Source organism: Panthera uncia (genome assembly GCF_023721935.1).
Source record: "Panthera uncia isolate 11264 chromosome C1 unlocalized genomic scaffold, Puncia_PCG_1.0 HiC_scaffold_4, whole genome shotgun sequence".
NCBI lineage: Eukaryota > Metazoa > Chordata > Mammalia > Carnivora > Felidae > Panthera > Panthera uncia.
Genome location: NW_026057585.1, coordinates 47,708,138 through 47,734,168, shown reverse-complemented (window position 1 = coordinate 47,734,168; position 26,031 = coordinate 47,708,138). Strand labels below are relative to the sequence as shown.

At 35.8% G+C, this 26,031-nt stretch overlaps 1 protein-coding gene across 2 annotated transcripts in view; it reads left to right on the top strand.

The window, feature by feature from the left end:
* Positions 1–26,031, top strand: part of LRRC7 (leucine rich repeat containing 7) — a 454,713-nt gene that overhangs the window by 425,341 nt on the left and 3,341 nt on the right. For both annotated transcript variants that reach the window (XM_049617014.1, XM_049617013.1), the window contains one exon: positions 13,132–13,206. In XM_049617014.1, coding sequence (XP_049472971.1) covers positions 13,132–13,206 — 75 coding nt within the window. The remainder of the gene's footprint in view (positions 1–13,131; positions 13,207–26,031) is intronic.

Genomic DNA, 26,031 nt, shown 5'->3' with positions numbered 1-26,031 from the left:
GAATGCCAGTTAGAAATGTCTGTGCATCATTAACTACTGCCTTTCTACTTTGAAATGATGTTGAGGATAACCACTGATATAGAATTAAAATACTCATGGTTTAGCAGGACCAAGTGTTTATTTAATTTTGATAAATTATCAATATATCTTAAGACAAAAAAATTATGAAAGTTCACAGTTATCAGAAACATATGGTGGTATTTTTAAAAGACTCAAATCATTATGTTTTATTCATCTTAACCCTTCTCTTTGCCTCTGGTTTCACATCTTCTCCCTAAATTCTTCCGATGAGAAGTTAATAATCTTATCATTCTTAAGACAGTTAAAATCCAAAAGACATGTTTTTCACTCCTTTCTCAAGAGCATGTACATTTTTTATTATATTTTTGGAAGGTACAGGGTAATAAATGTTTTTAAATTAAGGATGAACAGATTGCTAAGTAATCAAGAGGTCTGAATGCTGTTGATTTTCTGCTGTGATTTTCAAGTGAAAGAGACAGTAAATGTGAGACTTTAAAATTATTCCTGTAATTCTTCCACTGTGACAAATATGAACGCTTTATAACTATTAATTTAATTTCACATTTATGACATTTTGATGTCTCTAGTGAGACTGAACTATTTCTATGACATTATAATGTGCTCTTGTGGTTAAATACAACGGATATAAAGCTTGAATTGATACTGTGTCCACTGAAAGATTTCCCCTAAAAAGCACTTTTATTCACTGATTCCTCTCTAAAACACTTCACAATCTGAAAAGTGAATCTCGATTATTGCAAAATTGGTGGGAGTAATTAAAACTTCCAAATCTGCAGAAGACTGTCAAGACTGCTCTTAATTTATTGACCACTTTTGATGTCACACCAAACATATGGTGGATATTTAGTTAGAAGTGTCCAGAGGATCTAAGATATTGGCTCTGACAATTATTGCAAGAATTTAATTCACTCACAAGGAAAGGGATTAATCTCTTGGAAATTCAGTTGCATCTCTTTAGCCCCATGTCCCATTCTTATAGTGGTTGCATAAAATTTAGAGTAGAACCCAATGCCTAAATTAAACTAAACTATACTAAACTAAACTAAACTTAAACTAAACTAAAAATGCCAAACAGTAAGAAAATGAAAATGAACTTTAAAAATACTCCTCTCTTCACTGCTGAAAAACAGACTGTTTTTTCATCAGGTGGCTAATTTACAGCTGAGGGTGAGGAGAACCAAATTAAACAGATGCTTAAATTCAACAGATACTACCTGAGTCAGGGTGGATGCTTTGTAAGGAGTCCTAGTCAAAGTTAAGCAAAAGCTTAAACTTTAATATGATATATATTCACTTTCAATAAACAACTCATGGATTAGAAATATTCTCCAGGGGCACTTGGGTGGCTCAGTTGAGCGTCTGACTTCGGCTCCGGTCATGATCTTGCAATCAGTGAATTCAAGCCCCGCATCGGGCTCTGTGCTGACAGCTCAGAGCCTGGAGCCTGCTTCAGATTCTGTGTCTCCCTCTCTCTCTGTGCCTCACTCACGCTCTGTCTCTCTCTGTCTCTCAAAGATGAATAAATGTTAAAAATAATAAATAATAATAATAATAATAAAATAAAATAATTATTAAAAAAAGAAATATTCTCCAAAGCACACTGTATTATTTTACTTACTGTTGATGAATGAATGTATGACTGTTTTGTAATGACACTCAAAATTCTAAATATCCAAGATGCCTGGATGTCTTCAAGGCATTGAGAACTTTCTGTATAAAGTAGCCAGTAGATTTGTTCCACTCTCTTCATTATGATTAATGGGAACCACTGTTTCAGCCAAATATCAAGGTCCATTGTGAGACAGGATCCAAACGGATTGCCTATATATAGCCAGATAAGGAAAGCATGAAGTGTGAAGTAATCATCCCAAAACGCTGGAAATATGAGAATAGGGCAAGAGTGAACTGTGTTGTTCAGTCTGGTAGAAGTTCCAATTTAAATTCTGGGGTTGCATGAGTTTATGCAGAAAATACTTAAGACATTCCAAAAGCTAACTGAGGCTTTAGGGGGAATTCAGGATTAATCCAGATATGGGGACTATTTTGTACTGGACTTTGAGAGCTTCAGACAGCACCTGGTCTTATAAACTTAACTCCTCTCAAAGAGCACAAGGTAGTCCTAATCAAATATAGTCTCCTGGGGCTAAATGGATGGAGTACCGTTAGTCCTACAGCTTGTGTCATTGTCAGAACAAGGTTTAATAACTGAACAGACCAATTGACTTATCATGGAGTTCATTATTTTGGGCTCACTGCCAGGTGAAAACTGCTTTTACATACTTGGAAAGAGAAAAACAGATGAAAATGGCCCTATATAATGCTTGCCTCTGTCCTCCCAGTAAGTGGATGGAAGCCATGATCTGGTCTCTTATCATAGAGAAACATTGCTGTCAGGATAGCCATATGCTGCAGAGAGATGAAAGATTTTGATCTAACAAATCTGATGATAATAATAAAAGGAATAAGAATAATAGCCTTTAATTGAGTATCTACAATGTGCTGGTCACTCTGTTAGGCTCTTTATGTACATGCACTTATCTGATCTTCCTAACAACTTGTGTTAGTTGAGTATTATTATCTGTCATTTTGCTGAGGCCCAGAGGGGTTAATTAACTTGTCCAAGGTCATTTAGGTAATATGTGGCAGACAAGATTTGAACACAAATTGATCTGACTCCAAATCCTTTTCTCTTAATAAGCACTATGATGCATGCCACACTCTGCAAATGCCACTTAGCAGAAGAGCCACATGACAAATTTATACCCTGTAGAGTTGAGACTAATATGATATTCTAATATTGAAAGTATTACAAAATCCTTTAATTAGTCAAGTCTAGATATTTGCTTCAACAAGTCCTTGGAAGTCAGCATGTATTCTCCATTGAACCTAGATAATTAGAAGCAGACTGTACACAGTGGATTGCTAAGCAATTATATAACTTTTGCACTAAGGTATCATTAGAGTGGTGATTCTGCCAGTGGAACAAACCACAATAATCTCTGCCTATTTTTAAATGTACATGGGATAATAACTCATGATTGCAAAATTCAAATAATTGACCAATACAGTTTCCACTGGATGTTGTTAGAAAGAAGAGACTGGATTAATGGATGACTGATACTGTATTGTTGTAGTGACTTCGTAAGTCAGCCCAAGACTCTGTAGATGAGTGAATTTTAAATGATGCGTTCACATAGTTCATCATTCAGAGACTGATATCCCTCCTTGCCTTATTTAAGGAGGAAGGATTAAGCTCCTAAAGTTTAAAGATATTAAAGAAAACTCTTAGTCACTTTTTCTATATATTCTAAAAGTATAGTACTGAACAGTCCCACGAACAATCATCTAGTCATAGTATCAAAATGAAAGCTATATTATGGATATCCTCAAAATACTTGATATCAGGAAATACACATACTGGGGCACTGGGACCAAAGAATCACTTATTCTCCACCATTTTATCATAATACCCACATTCAATTGATGCCATAGAGTCCACCCATATTTCCACGGATTTGGGCAATCTGTATGTAGACACAGAAATGAAAAAATAAAAAATTTAAAAATGCCTTAATTTGTCTACAGTACAGGTGAAGTCCCAAGCCCAAGAAAAATATTGTAAACATGGCAAATGTGAAATATAATTGCCAAGAAACCCTAAATAAATGTTCTGGAATTTCAGAATAAGTTATTATATTCTATCCTACGTCACTTCTAAAAGATTGACTCCAGATGCCAAAACAGCCTGCAACAGGACTCAACTTTACACTCTTCCTTCAACACCTAGAAAAACAATGGGAGGGGCGCCTGGGTGGCGCAGTCGGTTAGGCGTCCGACTTCAGCCAGGTCACGATCTCGCGGTCCGTGAGTTCGAGCCCCGCGTCAGGCTCTGGGTTGATGGCTGGGAGCCTGGAGCCTGTTTCCGATTCTGTGTCTCCCTCTCTCTCTGCCCCTCCCCCGTTCATGCTCTGTCTCTCTCTGTCCCAAAAATAAAAATAAAAAAGTTGAAAAAAAAATGGTAAAGTTCAATGTGGTAAAGATAACATTTAAAAAAAAAAAAGAAAAAAAAGAAAAACAATGGGAGTTTTTCTTTGTGTGGAGATGAGCACTACATCAAAGGAAAGTTTTTATATGATAAATATTAAGAGAAGATGTATTATATGAGCAGAATCAAAGCATTTACTTGATACCTTTACTCAGGAATAATAATACTCAGAGGCACACTGGGCAGTGGCAAGTTAGAAAATGCACAAGAATAATTTTCCAGGTTTGCTTAGATTCATGGCATTGGGTAATTGGTAAACAAAAAGATTCAAAAGATACGTTCTTGGCCTATGAAAAAGGTACATGCCATATGTCTATTTCTTGTCATGTATTCTTCACAGATATAAAAATCAAGAATAGCAAACACATTTGTCTAGAACTCCACATAGCATGTGATTTATATTTACTACATAAATATTAAACTGCATATAAAGGGGCACCTGAGTGGCTCGGTCGGTTAAGCGTCCGACTTTGGTTCAGGTCATGATCTTGCGGTTTGTGAGTTCAAGCCCCACATCAGGCTTGCTGATATCAGCCTGTCACTGCAGAGCCTGCTTTGGAACCTCTGTCCTCCTCTCTCTGCCCATCCCTTGCATGTGCTCTCCCCCCAAAAAATAAAATAAAATAAAATAAACAAAACATAATACATTCTTGGTTTCAAATGTGTGAAACTGCAAAGCCCTTTTTCTTTAACGTACCCTTTCTAAAAAGTTACACAGATAACAAATGAAAACATTAACATATATAATTTCAAATAATATAGCAATATAGAGAGACAAGAAAAACAAAAACAAAAACAAAAACCTTCCTTGTCACTCCACGCTATACTGCCAATGCACAGCCTTGGCCACTTCATCAGTCAGTGTGTCAGGAATTTACAACTGTATGCCTTCCAGACATTTACCACTGGCCTTTTTGACCTCCTGAGTTCACTGCCATCTCTGAACAACACTTCTAGCAAGGTCTAACTATACAACGATGTGTTAGCCATTATATAAAGCCAAATTAAGTCTAACAGAATCATAGTTTGACTGAATATAGCTTACAAAATAATTTTTCACTTAAAAAATGTTATTTTAGCATAAATGACAGAAAAAGTTTTCACTGAATTCTTCACTTTTCACTTCATTATTTTGAAATGGACAGATAGTGTCAAAAATTATACCATCGAAGGGGCTTTGAGGAAGTCTGCAGTGATGATAATCAGAAAGCTGATTACCGATACTATTTTAGGAATTGCTTCAAAGAAGAATCCACAGGCACCTACAGTAACCTACTCCTATTTTTAATAGTTTCTACTATTTTATGCCATATAGGAAGCTGGAAATAGAAGCCACGAGAGGTCCTGACAGAATCAGTAAACTGTAGGAAGCTCAGCAACCCAAATATTCAGTAGCAGTTGAGGTGGTTTATTAAATATAGACTTTAAAGAATTCATAAAATAAAAGAAATGAAAACATGTTTTTATTTTTTCCAAAGAGGCAAAAATCTGAAAAGACAGTGTGTGAAGGAGTGTCATGATTTGTCTTTAAGAGAAAATATGAAAATCAAATGAGAGAAACCTTTTTTAAGCTCAGGAATTTCACCAAGAAATGAGCAGGAAGCAAAGGTAATTTCAGTCACCATGGACAGAGGCCCAGAGATGTTTCACTGTTAGTTAATAATTGGAATACTGGAACAATTAATAAATGGAAAATTAGGGGTGCTTGGGTGGCTCAGTCAGTTGGGCGACCAAGTTTGGCTCAGGTCATGATCTCACAGCTCGTGAGTTCGAGCCCCACGTCAGGCTCTGTGCTGACAGCTCAGAGCCTTGGAACCTGCTTCGGATTCTGTGTCTCCCTCTCTCTCTGTCCCTCCCCTGCTCACACACTGTCTCTCTCAAAAATAAAAACTAAAAAAAAAATTTTTAAAGAGTAAAATTATAATTATAAGGTAATTAAAGCCAAATATAATTTTAACCCATATATTCAGAAAAGAATACTTCATGATGATCAGCATCAAACCATAAAAAGATTCTAGTAGTTAATTTGTCATTTCTTAAGGAATCTCAAATAATGGGGAATAAATAAGTTATTTTGGATGCTTTTAGCAAATCGGAAAAGCAGTATCTTGAAAAATATATATATATATGGCTATAATATAAATAGCTATGTATATTATGTGTATATATATATATATATGTTATTTGGCTACTAAACATATATATTTAGAATATATATTTATATACCATCTATAGTGGTATTTATGTATATTTAGTATATATAATACAGATTTTTAAAAAATTTTTGGCTGCTAAACAAACCCTTAAAATGACCTCAAAGAAGGATACAAGTCTAAAGAGCAAACAATGTGTAGTTCTTCCTCTCCATTATAGTGCCACCAGGATGTCTGTAATCATGTAGTTAATTTCTATGGGTTTTACCTGTCTCTGTGTTGCTCCAATGAATTATTAGTAATTTTTTTACAAATGAAGGCGAGTGATTTCCTTTTTAATGTTTATTTAAAAACTTGTGAAAAGGAGTTTGGTGTTCCTTTAAACATCTGTGCAGAATATTTTCGTGAAATTTTTAGTGGACTTTGGTCAGTTGTAGCATATTTATATCTCTGTTTTTTTGAGGCTCAAGTTTTCTAGGCTTCTAAACAATGATTTCTGTTTATCTTTTATGGATTTTATATTTCACTGTTTTGTTGACTTAAGTTCATTCATACACTAAAGCATCATATTCAGCTGCTAATGCCTCTTTTTCTTCCTCTCACCCTTCCCACTCTCCTTCAGTTTCTAATGACCATGGTATACATTTCTTGTCTTGGTACATATAGATTCCTCAGTTGTTAAGGTAGCAAATTGTTCAAAGCCAAAGATTTGATACTCAGCAGTTAGTCTTAAAATATTTTATGATCACACTCCTGATTCATACTGAGGAAAACTATTGATAATAATACCTTTATCCTTGATGTGGCACGTCTTCCACTAATCACAGGGGTTAAATTTAGTCTATTTTATATGTGTAATGCTGTTTCTATGAGCCACATCCCAGCTTCATATTAACTTGGCCCAACCCATGAAAAAAAAATTATTTGCCCTTTTTTTGCAAAAAAAAAACAAAAAAACAAAAAAACTTTAAAAGCTATTGAATCTATAGCTGTGTTTGCTCTGAGTCACTTTTTCCTCCAAAAATACTTTTTGAAGTATCTTAAGTATATGAGAGCATAAAATAGTATATTCTATAATATTTAACCAAGGTGTTCTGAATTGTAATGTTAATAGTATGCAATTTTTATTTGAGATATGGCCTTCCTAGAAACCAATTTCTTACTGTCAGCTAGAGCCAAGATTTTTCAGAATTTTAAAGAAAAACATATTTCATAAATTGAAGTTACAGTTCCCTTAAGACAAGTTCTATTTTGGGGTCTACATTTACAATCGCTGAGACTGTCACAGTCATTCACCTTCATCATTAAAAAGCCATATAAAGTTCTTTTCTCTTCTAAAGTTAGAACGTTCAATGTTCACCTTGTAGACTAACTTTCTGAGTCTATTAAAGTTTATGTCCAGAGGTATATAGACTAGGTAACCAGTGAGACAAGGTCTGATTTTAACTCCATGAAGAACTTCCCATACTCGTGACTTTTCAAAATTACTTGTGAAAAGTAAAACTTTTTTAAAAACCCAGTCTGGGTACTTTTAGAAAAAAAATGATTTATGACTTGCACAAAGAGTGATTTTTTAAAAAATGGGGAAGAAAAATGAAATGGCAACAGGTTCACCTATTAGTAGCATCTGGCCAGCCCTCTCTAGATTAGCTCTGGTTCAAACTTGTGCGGGTCCCTCTGTGATGCATGAGTCCAGGGAGGCTGTGTCTGACTCAAGCACACCCAGATATTGGTGTCTGAGGAAAGCAAACATATATTCTTCAGAAAGGGCTGCAGCACATATTTTGTGGCTCTGTTGTGAGATGCTGTCTAGAGGGGAAAGTCATTATGCTGGTCAGGAGATATTAGACATTAGAACAACACTCTCAGAAATGCCATAAGCCAGTAACTAGACCCTAACAGCTATTACTACAAAGAGCTAACACTCCTGACTTGGAGCTATGAAAGGAAGTAGCACCTGAAAGTTACTAAGAACCATCAGAAAGCCCTCTAGTTGGCACCCATGTCCACTACTGAGAGTGAACAATAATTGGAGCCATTATCACTGAGAGCCACCACTAGGAAACCACAGATGAGATAGCAGAGACTTCCCAGCTCTCTTCCTGTCCTCTTCTCTAAACAGGAGATGCAAATCCTTTTATCTGATGGGCATTCAAGAGAAAGATAACAAATGTTGGCCTTTTAATATACTCCCAATTGAGGGTAAAGAAGAATTTTCAGACAATCAATCTAATACAATTGGAGACTCAGAAACTCTCAATATGGGTTTTACTGGCTATAAAGACCTCGGATTGTAGCTCAGATTTCAGACTTTCAATAATTATAATAACATTTATTGATGCTACACTGAGTGCCATGCACTATTCTAAGTATGTTTGCATGTATTTACTCAATCTAATAACTATGAGGTATGTGCCATTACCATGCCCATTTTACTGATGAGGAAAAGTTAAGTATACAAAAGTTAATTAACTTGCCCAAAGTCACCAATTAATGAATGGTAAACATAGGCTAACTCTAGAGCTATGCTCTTACTCACTTCTTACACTATGGGGAAGGCAGAAAAAAAAAATGGCCCCCTAAAGATAGCCACATCCTAATTCCTAGAACCTGTAAATATGTTACATTACATGGCAAAGGGACTTTGCAGGTGAGTTTAAATTCTGGACCTTGAGGTAAGGAGATTATCCTGGATCCAGGTGGGCCCAGTCTAATCATGTAGGTGAGAGAATCTTCCTTGGCTGTAGTCAGAGGGACATTATGAACATAGATAAATGGTCAGAGAGATGAACAATTGCTGACTTTGAGGATGGAAAACGGGACAATGTGCCAAGAAATGTGTTCATTTACTAGAAGCTGGAAAAGGCAAGGAAACAGCTTCTCCCCTAGATATTCCAGAAAATAATGCAGTTGTGCCAAAACCTTTGTCTTAGCCCCATTAAGACCTGTTTTGGACTTCTAACCTACAGAGCTGTAAGATAATAAAATTGTGATATTTTAAGCCACTAAGTTTGTGTTAACTTGACAGCAGCAGCAAAAATACTAATATATACAACCTTGTTGAAAAAGAGTTACTGAGGCATTTTCCTTCCTTGGGCAAAATGGTCTTGCTATAACCTTAGGTATATAGGTTGTTTCGCTTGTTTTGAATGTATTACATGATAGTTTGTCCCACATTTATCACTCAACCAAATATTACAAGAAGCTAAACATACTTGGGGCACCCAGGTGGCTCAGTCAGTTAAGAGTCCAACTCTTGATTTCAACCAAGTTTCATTGAGTCCGAACCCATGTGGGGCTCCGTGCTAACAGTACAGAGCCTACATGGGATTCTCTCTCCCTCTCCTCTCTCTACATTCCCCCCTCTGCTTGCACTCTCTGCCTCTATCAAAATGAATAAGTAAACTAAAAAAAAAAAAAAAAAAGAAAAGAAACTGGACATACTTTAAATCTTGCAGCAGAGTTATAAAATAGATAATGCCATGATATGGATCTTTGATAAGTACATGATGGTTTTACCAAACAGTAGGAAGTTATTACTCTAACATTTAGAATACAAATAGTTTGATTCCTTACCAAATTCTGTCATCAATGCCAAAGTATTCTTTGAAGTCTCAGATAAAATGAATTTGTTGAAAAGATGAATGACACATTACTTAATGAGATTTCCCAAAACTGCATCAAAGTCATCAATATTCATCATAGCAGAGGCCACAAAATGGGTTCAGAGTTATTTTTTTTTCCTATGGCTGTATTTATGTACATAAATAGAGTGAAAAATCAGGGCACTGGCCTTTGCAGGCAATCTTTTTGGAAACATTCCACTTACACAAATAATGAATGCCACAGAGCAGTATCAAAGATAACACTCATTGCTATCTGTTTCAACTAATGTGGCAGTATGCAGCCTGATCAGACATGTTTGTACATGTAAAGGGAAAAAAAAATACTATACCAGTGGGCACTAACAGTTAACATGCAGTGTAGTAATGGTTTCAGGGGTAGAGTTTAGTCAATCAATAAACTTCATCAACTAAGAAACTAATGTTGATTTAAATGTTTTAAAAGGGAGGGGCACCTGGGTGGCTCCGTCGGTTAAGCATCTGACTTTGGCTCAGGTCATGATCTCACAGTTTGTGAGTTCGAGCCCCGCCTCGGGCTCTGTGCTGACAGCTCAGAGCCTGGAGCCTGCTTCAGATTCTGGGTCTCCCTCTCTCTCTGTCCCTCCCCAACTTATGCTCTATCTCTCTCTGTCTCTCAAAAATAAATAAATGTAGACAATTCTTTTTAATTTTTGAAAAAGGGAAAAAATAAAATGATTTAAAAAAAGAAATATTAAAGCTTTAGAAAGCAGCAATAAATGCTTTGGAAGACTCAGGCCACCATAAGAGTAAGCTTCAAAGCAAGTCTTCAGAACAGCGATTGAATCCCACAGAGCTTTGTGATGGATGAAATTAAACCTGTCACGTACATTACAATTGTATTCTTTCAGCAGTCAGGTTGTGGAGCATTACTATTCCTCCCAACATTGCAGATACAATACCCATAATTTAGCTCTTATGGTCTGGATTCATGCAAACATTATTAAAAATGGCTCCCATAGAATAAGCTGAAGAAAGGCAATCAAAATTAACTAGGAGCCCAGACTTTGCTGGGATAAAGTAATATTCAAAACTTCACCTCTGGCACCCAGAGATGTAGTGGCTTATTTTGGGCAACAGTGACAATCTGCCTGTTGCACAGAGACCCTGATGGCAAAGAGGGGGACTACCAGAGGGACCAACTGCACATACAGTGTCCTGGACTCATGGCATGAGTGCTATATGCCCAATGTGTACAGGGCGGTAAAAATTATATTTATTTTCATGACCAGTGCCATTCACTGGTCGGGTGGATTAACCATCATGCCTTATTTTACTGTCCTTTTCAACCAGTTTTCTTATTCCTTTTGAATTGACCATCTGTACAACTGAAGCTGAGCACTCTGTCACTCTGAACAGTGACATTATTAACCTATTTTTTTAAGTTTGTTATTATTTTCTTAATGTTACATGTAGGACATAATCATTATAGAAAAATTAGAAAACACACAGAAGCAAAAAAGGAAAAAAATATACATTATATATATATATGAAGTGTCATTACCCAGTAACAACCACTGTTAATGTTTAGGAATATATCCTTCCAGATATTTCCCACATAAATATGTATATAAACATGTTTCAGCAAAGACAGTATCATAGCATAAGAATAGCATCACACAGTATAATGTTTTATTGCCCGCTTGTTTCACTAAGCACTAGTGAACTTCTATACCTGCCATTTAGGACTTCATTTTTAATGACCACATATCATACTACTGTATGAGTTTACTGTAATTTAATCAATTCCCTGTTATTAGACTTTTATGTATGGTTGGTATTTTTATTATTACAGATAATTCTATGATTAATGTATTAGTAAATGAATGTTGCCACTTGACCAATTACTTCCTTAAGATAAGTTCTAGAAGTTGAATTACTGGTTAAAAGTTATGCAGTTTTCTAAAGATCTTGATGACTGTAGTTCCATCTTTAATTTTTTTTCTTTAACATTTGTTTATTATTGAGAGACAGAGAGACACAGAGTGTGAGCAGGGGAGGGGTAGAGAGAGAGAGGGAGACACAGAATCCGAGGTAGGCTCCAGGCTCCAAGCTGCCAGCACAGAGCCCGACGCGGGGCTTGAACTCACAAACTGTGAGATCATGACCTGAGCCAAAGTCAGCTGCCCAACCAACTGAGCCACCCAGGTGCCCCTGTAGTTCCATCTTTAAATGGGAAGGAAAACTGCTTAAAATCAGAAAGATAAAAACCATTCAAATGCTTTAAATGAATAATTCATAAAGATCTGAAATGCTAAATAAAAACACACAAAGACGTATTTCAATTCAGGTCTTTTTGTTAAACCATCACACACACATATAAAGCTAATGGGCTTAAGGGAGAGTCATCAAGTTTACAAATCAACAAATAAGATGATTTACTGAATAACAGGCAATGACATTAAAATATTATCTTCTATTAATACTTCTTAGGAACAAAAAAATAATAACTGTATTAAGATATAATTTTTATACTTTAATACATATTTTTATATAAATTATTTATATTTTTAATTTTTTTATAATTCTTGTTTTCTTGACTTTTACTATATTGTGAGCTCATTGAAGCCAAAAATTATATTCTGTGTATCACTATAACACTAGCAATCGAAACCTAGCATATGGTAGACATTCAGTAATGCTTGCTTTATATACATGACCAAGAAAATTATTTTGATTTTTTATAAACTAAATTAATCAATTTAGGGGTTTTGTAACTATGTGGGTAGAAACTTTATGCTTGGAATTTTTTAATGCTTAATTTGTTCATACACATTTTATATTAAAATTTCCAGTAACGTACAAAGTAATACTGATTAAAATAAACCAATATTTACATGTAATTCTGATAAGGTTTTTAAAGTGTACACTGAATTTACAACCTATCGAATAGAATACATTTTCAATCAAGAATACCTTAGGACAATTTCAGAATTATATGGAGAATGGTTTAGTACCATATTTCAAATTATTTAAGAAAGCGATTAAGACTATGCTATGAGATTAATTTATAAATTATAAGTGTATTTTAAAAACAAGATAAACCTTTGTTATCCAAATAAGATGTTGCTTCTCTCAAACTTGACTTGAACAGTGGTACCTTGCTTAAAATGCTGTAATAATCTTTGAAGCTTACATATGTAAACTGTTCCTAGTCTGTTTTCATTGTTTCTATGTGAATGAAATTTTTTTTTTTAACTAGGGCTAGTTCTTGATAATAATCCTAACCTCTGTTACTTCTGACTTATAGGGTATCTTTGTTACTAGGGTTCAGCCTGATGGACCAGCATCCAATCTGCTGCAGCCTGGTGATAAGATCCTTCAGGTAAGAGAGATAAAAAGCATTGTTTTCAAACGACAACATAAAACAAATATGTATCCATGTTATTAAGTTGAATGACTTGAATTAAATGATTGGCAATTAGTCCTTCTCACATTTTTTATTTGCCTTTATTTGGGGGGGGGCGGTTTGAGAGGCAAGTCAGAAACAAATTCAATCTCATATAATTCTTTACATTCCACGATTTGGCATATAGTAGATGGTCTGCATATTTTTGTTTATATGAATACTGTTATTTGGTAATGGAAGAAGAATTGAGACATATAAGAATCTATGCATAGCTATCAAATATGAGTCATGAGGGACCAAAATAGGGTATCTATGTGACTTTGGATGAGGAAGAAGGGACTCGTCCATATTTAATTCTCAACAGTAAGCTTATTACTGTTTGAAAACTGTGAAACACATGGTTATATCTCCCTCCTCCCCCTTCTCAGATACTTGAACAAGTACCTATATATAAGATGACTTATTAAAATGTACTGTCTAAGAGAAACGACTTTTTCTCTAACTTAAAGCTCTGTGGAACAGAAAAGGGTCACTCCAGTAAACAGCTAAGTAAATGCTTGGTATAACCATTTTGCTTTCTTTGTTCCTCTTTCTGAATTCACTTCTGCTTAATTATTTCCTACATTGCAAAGAAAGGGACTTAAGTATCATCAGTTTATTTAAGCTTCAGTATTTTGACTTATGACCCCAGAAATTTCTCGCTATATCACTAGGCGGAAGTATCTTTCATCACAGATATTTAAGCATTTGGAGCAATTATGAAATGGTTCAACATAATCTATCAGGACACTGGGAAGAAAAGACATGTCAGAAAGGATCCTTCTAGATTGGCTCTGCAAACATTTACAACAATGCAAGGGCCCAATACAACTCAGCTCTGAGGAGATCTTCTATTTACCAAACACTTTCAAAAAGTTATAGGAAAGTATAAACCCTATATAACTATATATACATATATTTTAATATTTTATTCCCAGAAATATTTTTTATTTTTTAAGTTTATTTATTTTGAGAGAGAGAGAGAAAGCACAAGCAGGGGAGGGGCAGAGAGAAGGAAAGACAGAATCCCAAGCAGGCTCCACATGATCAGTGCAGAACCCGACGTGGGACTCGAACTCACCAACTGTGAGATCTTGACCTGAGCAGAGATCAAAAGTCAGATGCTTAACCAATTGCGCCACCCAAGTACCCCAGAAATATTTTTTTTAATGTTTACTTATTTTTGAGAGAGAGCTTGAGTGAGGGAGGAGCAGAGAGAGAGGGAGATGGGATCCAAAGCAGGCTCCGCGCTGAAAGCACAGAGACTGATGAAGAGCTGGAACTCACAAACCTTGATATCATGACCTGAGCCGAAGTTGGGTACTTAAATGAGTGAGCCAACCAGGTCCCTGCTCAGAAATATTTTAAACTAACTAGCAGGATCATGAAAACTCAAGTTTTCAAAAATCATAGTTCTCTGAAAAGACTATGGGTTGCTCCGACCTGTAGCATTGTCACAGTAGAAACAGCATCCAACAGGGGCGCCTGGGTGGCTCAGTCGGTTGAGCGTCCAGCTTCGGCTCAGGTCATGATCTCACAGTCCGTGAGTTCGAGCCCCGCGTCGGGCTCTGTGCTGACAGCTCGGAGCCTGGAGCCTGCTTCGGATTCTGTGTCTCCCTCTCTCTCTGCCCCTCCCCTGCTCATGCTCTGCCTCTCTCTGTCTCAAAAATAAATAAAAACATTAAAAAAAAAAAAAAAAGAAAGAAACAGCATCCAACAGGTTTGAGTCCAGTCCATGCAGGCAGAAGACCAAGCCAGCAGTTGATCTCTAGAGTTAAAATATTGAAACAAAATAGACACATAAAATAATCTAAATTTATTTTTGCCATTTTGTTCTGTAAGTTCTATATTTTTGGATTTCCTAACTAGCCCTTTGATCTTAAGCATTTTATATCATATCTATGGGACTAACAATTATGTGTAGAATGAACTGTGGTTTATGTTATATCTAAGGTCCTCTCAGCTTAAATATTCAACTCTTCAATGATTTTATAAATTTCGATGAAAAACAGTCAAGAATAAATTAACAATGTAATTTCCTAACACTTGGTAAGTGCTACTGTTTAGCAAAGGAAAGGGCTAGTTTTGTTTTGTTTGTTTGTTTGTTTTTTTCTCTACTGAATTTCAAACAATTATTTTGACTATCTGAGCCTGAAAAAAATGTAGGCAGTTAATCTCAGATCTCTGATCTTTGGAATGCCAGGCTGCTTAGAGAAGTCTTCCATAACTTGAGATAAGGCGAAGAGTTGTCTTCATTCATAACAGAGGTAGCAAAAGAAAGATTTTTCTCTCTGGATTCAGGAGAATCCAGATATAATGCATAATATATGTTTATGTTACATGCTAAAATGTTACACATCCATGTATCTATAGGTAGGTGATAGATGATTATGGTAGATAGATGGATAATCAGTATAGATGAATACAGATATACTGAATAAGGGAAATGAGAAATCAGTTAGTGTCTAGTCTCAGGGTTAGAATACTCTTTTCTAGCTGTGCAATTCTAGAAGGCTTATATGTAGGAACATGGGAGTTTAGTATTTCTAGTCCTTAAGAGGTATACAGCAACAGCAAAGTGCACTAAGGAATCATTTCCTAATGCAAGAAGTAGGAAGGAATCATAAACCCAATCTGTTAAAAGCCAAAAATCTGCAGAAGAGCTGCACCCGGGTTAGCTCTTCTCTCCACAAATGACGATGAAAGATGTAACATTTTATTTTTTGCTTTGGAACTCATTTGTATCAAGTACAATAAAATCAAAATTCATTTTCAGCAAAAGAAAAATGCACATAGACCTTAATCAAATGAATTACTATATTCACAGTTTTACTCATACTAGTTAAAAAGCAGACGTGGGTTATACTTTCAGAAAGAAATAGGAGGATCTTTGCTCCTTACTGGAGCAAATTTATTTACAAGCCTTGTTACCAATGTAACAGCCTAGAAAATCAAGGTAAAAGGAACAAAGAAATAAACAAAAATCAACAAATGAGCTCCCTGAGTGATGGGAGTTATTGGGTTTGATCTAACCCAATAGCAAATAACAAAAGAGATATTAAGTAGCAAAAAAGATATACCTTTCCTAAATCTCCACCAAACCCCAAATTTATTATATAAGAGCTGTCCCTTTCTTTGTCTAGAACTTATTTTACCCACTATTCTCTTCTTACTCTGCTATGGGATCAGGAACATGTCATAGGAATTACATGAAGAGGTGTGCATTAGAGGATGATCTTAATTAAAATATTTTTGCATGATGTTTCCGACATTTCACTGTTCATTTTCCCAGAATAAATACACTATAATTAATGAGCATATTCAAATGACCTACTGTGTTTAGTGAGTCATGTTGCTTTATGACCCTGTTGGATGAGAAGCTAGCGCCATGCTGGGAGACTTGAACCCTCCCGGCCTCATCTTCCTACATAAAGTCAAATCCTACAGGAGTGAGAGAGAACAATAAAAGCACATTCATCACAAAAAAATTATTAGATTGAACCATGTGAATTTGCCAATATTTGACCATTTTTGAAGTAGTGATTTTGTTGGTTTAACATCATAGTTTCTTTTTCTTTGTAACGTTCTTTCCAGTTAAAAAAAAATTTCAATCTAACTTATTATACATTTTAAATGTAAAATATGTTAAAATGTAGAAAATGTAGGGGTCTCTGGGTGGCTTAGTTGGTTAAGCATCCAACTTTGGCTCAGGTCATGACCTCGCGGTTTGTGGGTTAGAGACCAACGTTGGGCTCTGTGCTGACAGCTCAGAGCCTGGAGCCTGCCTCGGATTCTGTGTCTCCCTCTCTCTCTGCTCCTCCCCTGTTTGTGCTCTGTCTCTCTCTCTCTCTCTCTCTCTCTCTATCAAAAATAAAAACATTAAAAAAATTTTAACTATAGAAAATCTATTAATTATAGTTATTCTGTTGAAAAATGAATAGACTAGAGAAAATAATATATTGTACTTGATAGTTAACATGGTTCACAGTTATAGCATAATGCTCATTTAAGGAAGTATATTACATATTATATTACATATTATATTTATAAGTATAATATTCTACTATATGACCGTAGTCAAAATATTCTCTTCATTTGTCTGTCCACCCCTAGTCCACACACAAGTGCCTAACTTTGGCAGGAGAAAAGAAATTAAATGATTTATAAATACTTATTAATGACATCCAAATTTTACCAGTCATCAAAACAGATTTTTCTCATATAAGGTATACTAATATGATACATAATTGCAGATCATTTCATACTCTCTTCTACCTTACCATAATTTTAAGAGTTTCCCGAAATATATTCCTGGTCTATGGCTATATCTCTAAGATACCAAAATAAAATAATCAAAAGATATGATAATTCAAAAAAATAAGATATTTCCCCCTTGTTTTCTAGTCATAAGAAACTCTGGTTGTACAATTCATATAGACAATTCAAGACCCCACTCTCAACAAACAAGTCTATCAAGTTTCAGCTAGCTGTCAGTAGGTTGTTTGACTTGGAGTGTCTTATCAAGAGAATTTACTCTTGATTGAGCAGGAGTTGGGTGCCTTGGATGGCTCAGTCAGTTAAGCATCTGATCTCACAGTTCATGAGATGGAGCTCCGCATCAGGCTCTGTGCTAGCAGCATGGAGCTTGCGTGGTTCTCTCTCTCTCTCTCTCTCTCTCTCTCTGTCTCTTTCTCTCTATCAAAAAAAAAAAAAATAGAGAGAGAGAAAGAGAGTGAGCAGGAGTTACCCCAAGCTTAACAGGGAGGAGAAAGGAGTATAAGTAGCAGGAGGAATAGCTGTGGGCTAACCTGGCAACACTGTTAAGGAGCAGAGGTGAGAGACTCAATTCAGAATGAGTGTGGAGTTCAAAGAGAGAGTACTGGAGAGAGAAACTGCAGGCTTAAAGAAAGAAAATCCTAGAATTTTAAGGTTTTGTACTGAGTTGGAGAACTGAAACACGAAGGGGGCTTAGAATGGGGAGGAGGTGGTGAGATACAGCTTTTAAGGCTCAGAATGCGAGAAAAAAAGTTTAGACTTCCCAAAAGTCTAAATGAAATGTCCGCAGATGCCTGAATCTGTCATATACAGATATATACTGTTGTATCTGTATCTGACCACCGGATCAAACCTTCCTTGTCTGAATGGAAGTTTTATACATCTTTGAAGGACCAGTAGGTGTGGTTAGCTGCTAACAGTGTTATCTTACTTAGCTTAGCATATTTCTTCAACAACCTCAAAACAAAGTGCTTCTGAGAAGCCATAATTAATGTCACAAAGCCCATGCACTAAATATCATGCCTTTTACTCATAAAACCTGATTTCATACTTGGATACTTGGAATCTTTTACCTACCTTTCCAGACCACCAAGGAGAAACCCTGTGGATCCAGGCACATCGTCAGAAGCAGGAAGTCATAGCTGACAGTTTCACTGTGCAGGAAAGGAGAGAAACTTCTTTTAAAAGACAGAAACAAAATTCAAAAAGTACAGCAGAGTCATTAAGTATAGACTATAAGGTGTTTCCCAATGGCATCCCTTAAATTATCTGAGTCACCTCAGATTCTATCCCTTGCTTCAGTATTTCACAATGTATTAAGCATTTCAGACCCTGAAAAATCTTTCAAACTTATATTTCCCAACATATTTAACCATACATCCCTCTTAATAACAACATCAATTAACTACCTCCACAGAACACACTTTAGGAAATGTTACTTATAGAAGCATCTAACTGGACCCACAGCTTTATCCCACAGAGAGTTCATGTTCATAATTATCATCATGAGTCATTCAGAATGGGTTAGAGTATATTCATGTCTCTGAATTTTTAAAAATTTCTCCCAAAAAGGCTACAAAAAGTAGAGTGAGAAATTTTCATTATGGTTAAAAGGAAGTATGAGACTCAAAAAAAATAAATTTAAGGTATTTGGAAATTTCACTAAAGCATTTCCCAGCAAGGTCAAATGAGTTAATGCTTTTCTTTATGATTTTATTTGGTGGTTGAAAATCAAAAACATAAGAGAGGCTGTAGGGAAAGGTGGGGGAGGGGGTCAGTAATCATGTCATGTCATTCTTAGTGTTTAGAGAAACTATTGCTTATAATGATGTGATACATTCAAAGAATAAGATTTTTTGATACAATTTGATTAGAAGACAACAAAAAATTATTTTCAAAATTGTTTATGATTTTATATGCCAGAGTTTCACTCCATATCTCATTCCATTTATGAAGTTCAGTACAGTCAGCTAATAAAAGATTGAGTAAATACTTATTGCACATCAAAAAAATAAGAGATAAGGAAAACAGGTAAACCAACAAAAACAAGTTAAGCTCATTAGTCTGCCTTTAACTTCCATAATTTGGCTGAAATAAAAATAACAATTAAGTACCTCTATTGTATCTTTTATATCACAAGACAACCCTGCAAGGTATCTACTGTTGACAGAGGTTAAATAACTTATTTGACCTTCTTCCATTATACAATACTGGCTTTACTGCAACAAATTTTACTGATAGCATCATATTCATCACATTTGCTATTTATATATTTGGAAAATATGTATTAAACGCCCACTGGGTACAAAGTATTGTGCCAAGCAATGTGAACAATGTAATAAAGAATGTAACTAAGTCCCTAGCTTCATACAACTTAGCCCAGGAAGCAGACATGCCCAAAATTACCTGAGCAGAAAACGAAGAAGGAAGAGAGGATAGATAGAAGGGGACTTTAAACATTTAATAAAATCAGCTCCCAGTCTGTCTTCTTTTAAGAGAAAATGTTTTACCAAATGGAAACCAACATGGCTACAATGAGCCCCTGAAAATGAGAGGTTGATTTTGCAGTTCGGTTCACTTCGCAGTTTCTATTTCTTTTAAAATAAATAACATCTATCTTATCAGGGAACTGCTCTGCAAACCAAGGTAGGGAACCCATTTGTTAGAGATGCTCATTTAAGATGTTTGATAAGAAGAAAACAGCATTCTAAAATCAGATAAATAAGTAAATGTCTTCAAGATGACTATTATCAGTTCCATGCCCAAATTTTTTAAACTTTTTTTTTGTTAAAAAATTTTCTTAAGTTTATTTATTTATTTTGAGGGGGAGGGGGCAGAATCCCAAGTAGGCTCCACACTGTCAGCACAGAACCCAATGCAGGGCTTGAATTCAAAAACCATGAGACCATGACCTGAGCCAAAATCAATAGTAGACACTTAACCAACTGAGCCACCCAGGTGCCCTCCATGCCCAAATTTGTAAACCAAAAATTGACAAAGTATTTAGTTTAGTTGAGTCTATTCTATCTTAACATGTCTTTTTTGAGCCTGAATTCATGAAATATTCAAGCAGCAATACATGTGTGCACTTCAGATAGAAGAGAAATTCTTATCTATGTTTTATTCTATAAAGAGTTTTTAATACTAAAGTAAAAGCCATTAAGACTTCACACTTCTCACATTTAAAAAGCTCTGTGTAAACTTTTCATAGGAACTCTCCCAGAATTTAGGATCTATAGTTCAGATTTTTGATAGAAAGGAAAAGTTTCCAAATGACTTGGCATAAAGTCAGTGTAGTATTGATTATGCAGTATATTCAATTCCAAATATATGCCAATATTTAATGAGAGCACTCTATCAGATTAAAATTTTGAAATGAGAATTAATTCCAGGTAGCTAATGTGAAACATAATTATAATTATTTAAGATTTCTACTGTTTCTCATAATGTCTGGCTGTCAGGATTAAACACCATGAAGGCTTGCCCTTATAACTCTAATATGGTTGCTGTATTTTTTTTTTAAGTTTTCCCTCATTCCAAGAGCCTAGGCATTCAAAGATATTAATGTACTAATGTATATCTAATATATGAAATACATGCATATGGGGTGACTGGGTGGCTCAGTCTGTTAAGCATTCGACTTTGGCTCAGGTCATGATCTCATGGTTTCCAAGTTCAAATCCCATGTTGGGCTCTGTGCTGACATCTCAGAGCCTGGAGCCTGCTTCAGATTCTGTGTCTCCCTCTCTCTCTGCCCCTCCGCTGCTCACACTTTTCTGTCTCTCTCTGTCTCTCTGTCTCTCTCTCAAAAATAAACATTAAAAAAAAAATTTAATTAAAACTGCATCTATGCTGACCCTTTAAATATTTGTCCTTGAAGGTGAGTTTCAATCAACAAAAATCACACATCTGAGTCTCTAATTCCATTTCTCTTTTGTATCCTAAAAGAGTCATGCTCTCCGTCTTATTGGATAATACCGCCTACCTTTCGGCCAAGACTCCTTAGCAATTAGTTTTTAAATTTAAAGCTTTGAATAATAAGGGTACAACAAAATTCCTGAATCTTGAATTACAGAATCCTCTGTAGAAGTTCTATAGTGTAAACATCCATAATTTATCCATTTAACAAAGCATTTACCAGAAGGAAATCAAAGATAGATCTTGGAAGGAAAAAAAGGATGAAATCCAGAAACCAAGTATGTTTTATAGTAAATTGATTACCATAATTACAAAACTCTACTTTTTGTTGTTATTGTAAATATTGTTTTTCATTAACCCTCCATCTTTCCATATCTAAATCATGCAAAGGGGCAATTAAAAATCATTTTATGGCACAGATATCAAATGGAATTTTTAAAAGGTAGTCTATCTTCTGGAAACAATATAACGATTATACAGTAAAATGTTCCTTTATACTTTCAAATCAGCTAAAGCCAGAAATCCATTAGCCATATATTCTGGAAGCATAAAATTTTCAGAATATCTTTTCATTCCTAAATTTTTTTTTATTAACTTTATTTTAACTTAATAAGCCATTTCATTTATTTCTCATTTTTTCATAAAATTGCTATTTCCTCTAAAGTGCACACATTTTATTATAATCCACAATAGACACTGTGTTTATATAAACATGTATGTGGCCAAATGTGGCAATGTATTTTAAAATTTTGTTAATTTAGCTGGGGCACTTGGGTGGCTCAGTTAAGCATCCAACTCTGAATTTCAACTCAGGTCATGATCCAGCCAGAGTTTCCTCTGGCTTCGCCCTGCCCAAGCATAGTTCACCATCTTTCGGGTCCTAACACGTGAGCTCATGCCCCACCTCCCCGGCGTGGCGGGCGAGACGGGCCAGTGGTGTGCCCTCAGCTTGTAGGTTAGAGCCCCACATCGGGCTCCACACTGGCAGCACAGAGCCTGCTTGCGCTTCTTTCTCTCCTTCTCTCTGCCCCTCCCGCACTTATGCACACACGCTCTCTCTCTCTCTCTCTCGCTCTCTCTCTCTCTCGCTCTCTCTCTCAAAATAAATAAATAAACATTAAAATTTCTCTAATAAATAAAAATTTCATTAATTTAACATATAGTCTTCCAACCATCTTTTGCATTTCCATTATGTATATCCAAATTATGAAATGCACAAATGTAGGTTCTATGCATCACTTTCAAAACATCATTGGATTTATACCTTGCAATTAATATTGCATAGTACTGTCCTTTATTTCCTCAGCTCTTTTTCTAGTCAGATACATAAGACAACCATAAATATTCAAACCCCTCTTCCAACCCTTTCCATCATTGTATCCCCCAGCATCAGGTCTAACATAATGTTCCATATCAAGAAATGGTTCAATTAATATTAAATATTGAACTCATGTAATGAACCTAAAACAGTCATTACCAACTTCACAACATCCAATGGGATGAATTATGCCAAGATGCAGAGTTGACATCTGTGACATAAATTCCCACCTAGTCACTAGCACTCTGAGCTTGGATATTTCATGTACTGTCTCCAATCCTCCTCACATTTTCATCTTTAAAAAAATTAGGGTGGGGCGCCTGGGTGGCTCAGTCGGCTAAGCGTCCGACTTCAGCTCAGGTCATGATCTCGCGGTCCGTGAGTTCGAGCCCCCCATCGGGCTCTGTGCTGACAGTTCAGAGCCTGGAGCCTGTTTCGGATTCTGTGTCTCCCTCTCTCTCTGACCCTCCCCTGTTCATGCTCTGTCTCTGTCTCAAAGATAAATAAACACTAAAAAAAAAAAATAATAAATAAATAAATAAATAAATAAATAAATAAATAAAATTAGGGTTAACAAGAAAAAAGAAAAGTTCCTCTGACATTTTGTCCTTCTATTTGTGACTCCATGAAAATTCAAGAAAATAATAGTGACGTAATATTAATAGCAGTAGCTAACATTCGATTGATTTATAGTTTGCCAGGCCTAAGCACCTGACATATATTAACTCATTTAATCTTTAATAAACTTTCTAAAATAATGTGCTTTCTGATCGTTCAGAGTCCTCCTGGTATTTTGAACCCATTCCCAGGCAGTCCTTAGTTGTGGCATTTTGAACAGTCCTCTTGAGGCTCACCAAAGCTTGGGTTTTAGATCCAAAACATGTCTGGGTGCTAACATTGCACGTAGAGTCCTAGTGTTTATTTAACTCGGTGATCTAAGTTATCAATCTGCTTATTTCCTTCTGGAAAATCAGCCCTGTATTTGAGTTTCCAACTACATAACTCTCATTTTTCACTTACAAAGCATGAAAACTAACAGCTGATATTTAAAGTGATATTAAAAGCTCATTTATACATGGGATCTTTCTAGCCTTGAATTAGAACCCGGACTGCGATTCGGAACATCTTGAAGCCTGTTTTTTGGAAACAGACCCAGATACAAGGCCAGACTTCATCTAGCTATTCCTTTTCCCTGCTTTTTACTCTGCTGCAGAAAACTAGGGTTCACTGGGGCCACTGGAAAAGATTTTACTTTCCTGGATTTCCTGCTACTTTATGAGCACAGTACCTTGATCCCCCTTCATGACAACTCTTCCCAGTTATTCTCCTCCCGGGATCTCTCAGGAACCCAGCTTTCCTATTCTCTCCCCGTCGTGCATCGGTCCCATGGGAATCTCTGTTCTTTAGTTCTGCCATCCCTGGGCAGGAAGGATTAGGCTCTGCTTTACCTTCCCCGTCCTTAATTCAGACAGGTTTTCTTAGATGCCAAGGTCAACAGCAAACACTATCTCTCAGCTCTGCTCTCCATGTCCCAAGCTGCAGCCCCCTCATACTCCCCTGGTTAGATTTTCCTTCTTTCACAGTGTTCCCTTTTAAACTTATTTTCTGATAAATCTCTCAGCCTTCCATGTGGTGAATACCAAACTGCAGTAAAACCTAACCTCTGTTGCTGATACTGCCATTCTGACCTCCTTCCTGAACTCTACTCTTTTGTTTCTAAATATATGATCAATGTTTCCCTTGCACACATTGCCATGGCCTCAAACTCCATTTTCATTTCCATTTTTCATTAATTGTATCACAGTTTGATTCTTGTTTCTTATACCCATGTTCAATGAGATGCCAAATTTATAGATTCTACCCTAAAATTTTTCTCCTTTTTTAATCCATTTCCCCTCAAGTTTCCTGGCACTGTCCTAGCAGATAGCCTGACTTAGTCTTTCCACTTTTGAGAGCGAAAGCTCACATATGGCTACAAGAACCCAATTAAGCCAGAGTTAATACTATAATAAGAATGAGAGATTCAGCATTTCTGGAGATGCTAATTTAGGATTAAATGTTATTTCTACCAGTATTTTTAGAATGAATTAAGTTAATCCTGATAGGAATCTGAATGAGAAGTTAGGTTTTGCAGTGAAGAACAAAATTATGTCAGGAGGTGATATAGCAATAATTTCAAGGGGAAAATGTTCATTATTTTAGCATAATCAGTGAAATGCCAGCTCAAATCTATGGAAGCAATTGTAATCTTATTATTTCAGTGAAGTATTGAGAAAAATAATGAGAAGAAATATTATGGTATCAGATCATTCAGCCCTGGCTGTGTGGCCTCAGTCACTTAGCTGGTCTCTCTGAGATATAACTCTTTCATTTATAAAATAACAGGATTAGCTTAGATCATGCTTGCTCTCACTCTCGCTTTTTCTCTCTCTCATTCCCTCTCTCTGTCTCTCCAGAAAAGTTCTGTTTAAATGTTTCACATACTGAACTATCTCTCTTCATTTTGAAGAAAGGAATCTATGAACTAACCCCACATCCTATCAAGCCCCTCCACATTAGTTTAATCTTATGGTTGCTTCTTATGCTAAAGCCTAAGATCTCAACTCACTGGTATTTTTATTTTTAAATTCTCATTAAAATGATTACATACCTGGATCATATAAAAACTCTTTTCCCTGCATAGATTGTTGAAAAATTTACTTGAAAGAGCCAATTGTTCATGTGTCTAAGGCTGGAGAGAACCCCAGCCTTGAGACAAGACATTGATTGTGGCCCTTCACTAATCACATTCTTGCCAGATGTGACTACCAGGGAAACTTCTCATGTACCTCAGAGAAACAACTTCTCTGGAAATTTAACCTCTCTCTTTTCCTTCCACTGAGCTACTCTAGTACATTATTTATCTCTTCTGATATTAATTCAGTTCAGCAACTGCTGAGTCCTTACTACAGGTAAGGCATTTTCTACATTGTTTTTAGTTGTGTCCATGGCTAAATTCCCCTTCCATATAGTCATATCTTTGATGGGAGCGTCCCTGTGTCATCTCTTTCTTACTTCCTATCCCCAGTGCCAAGCACAATGCCTTGGGCACAGTTAACACGTAAAGATTGATGTTTGATTGAAAAAATGGTAGAAACAGAGCAACCTTTTTTGAAGAACTTTTGATAAAAGTATCACTAAAAATTAACAGCTATGATTAATTTGCTATCTGGGTTCTGTGTCACTTATGCCCTTAAAATTGATATTGATAT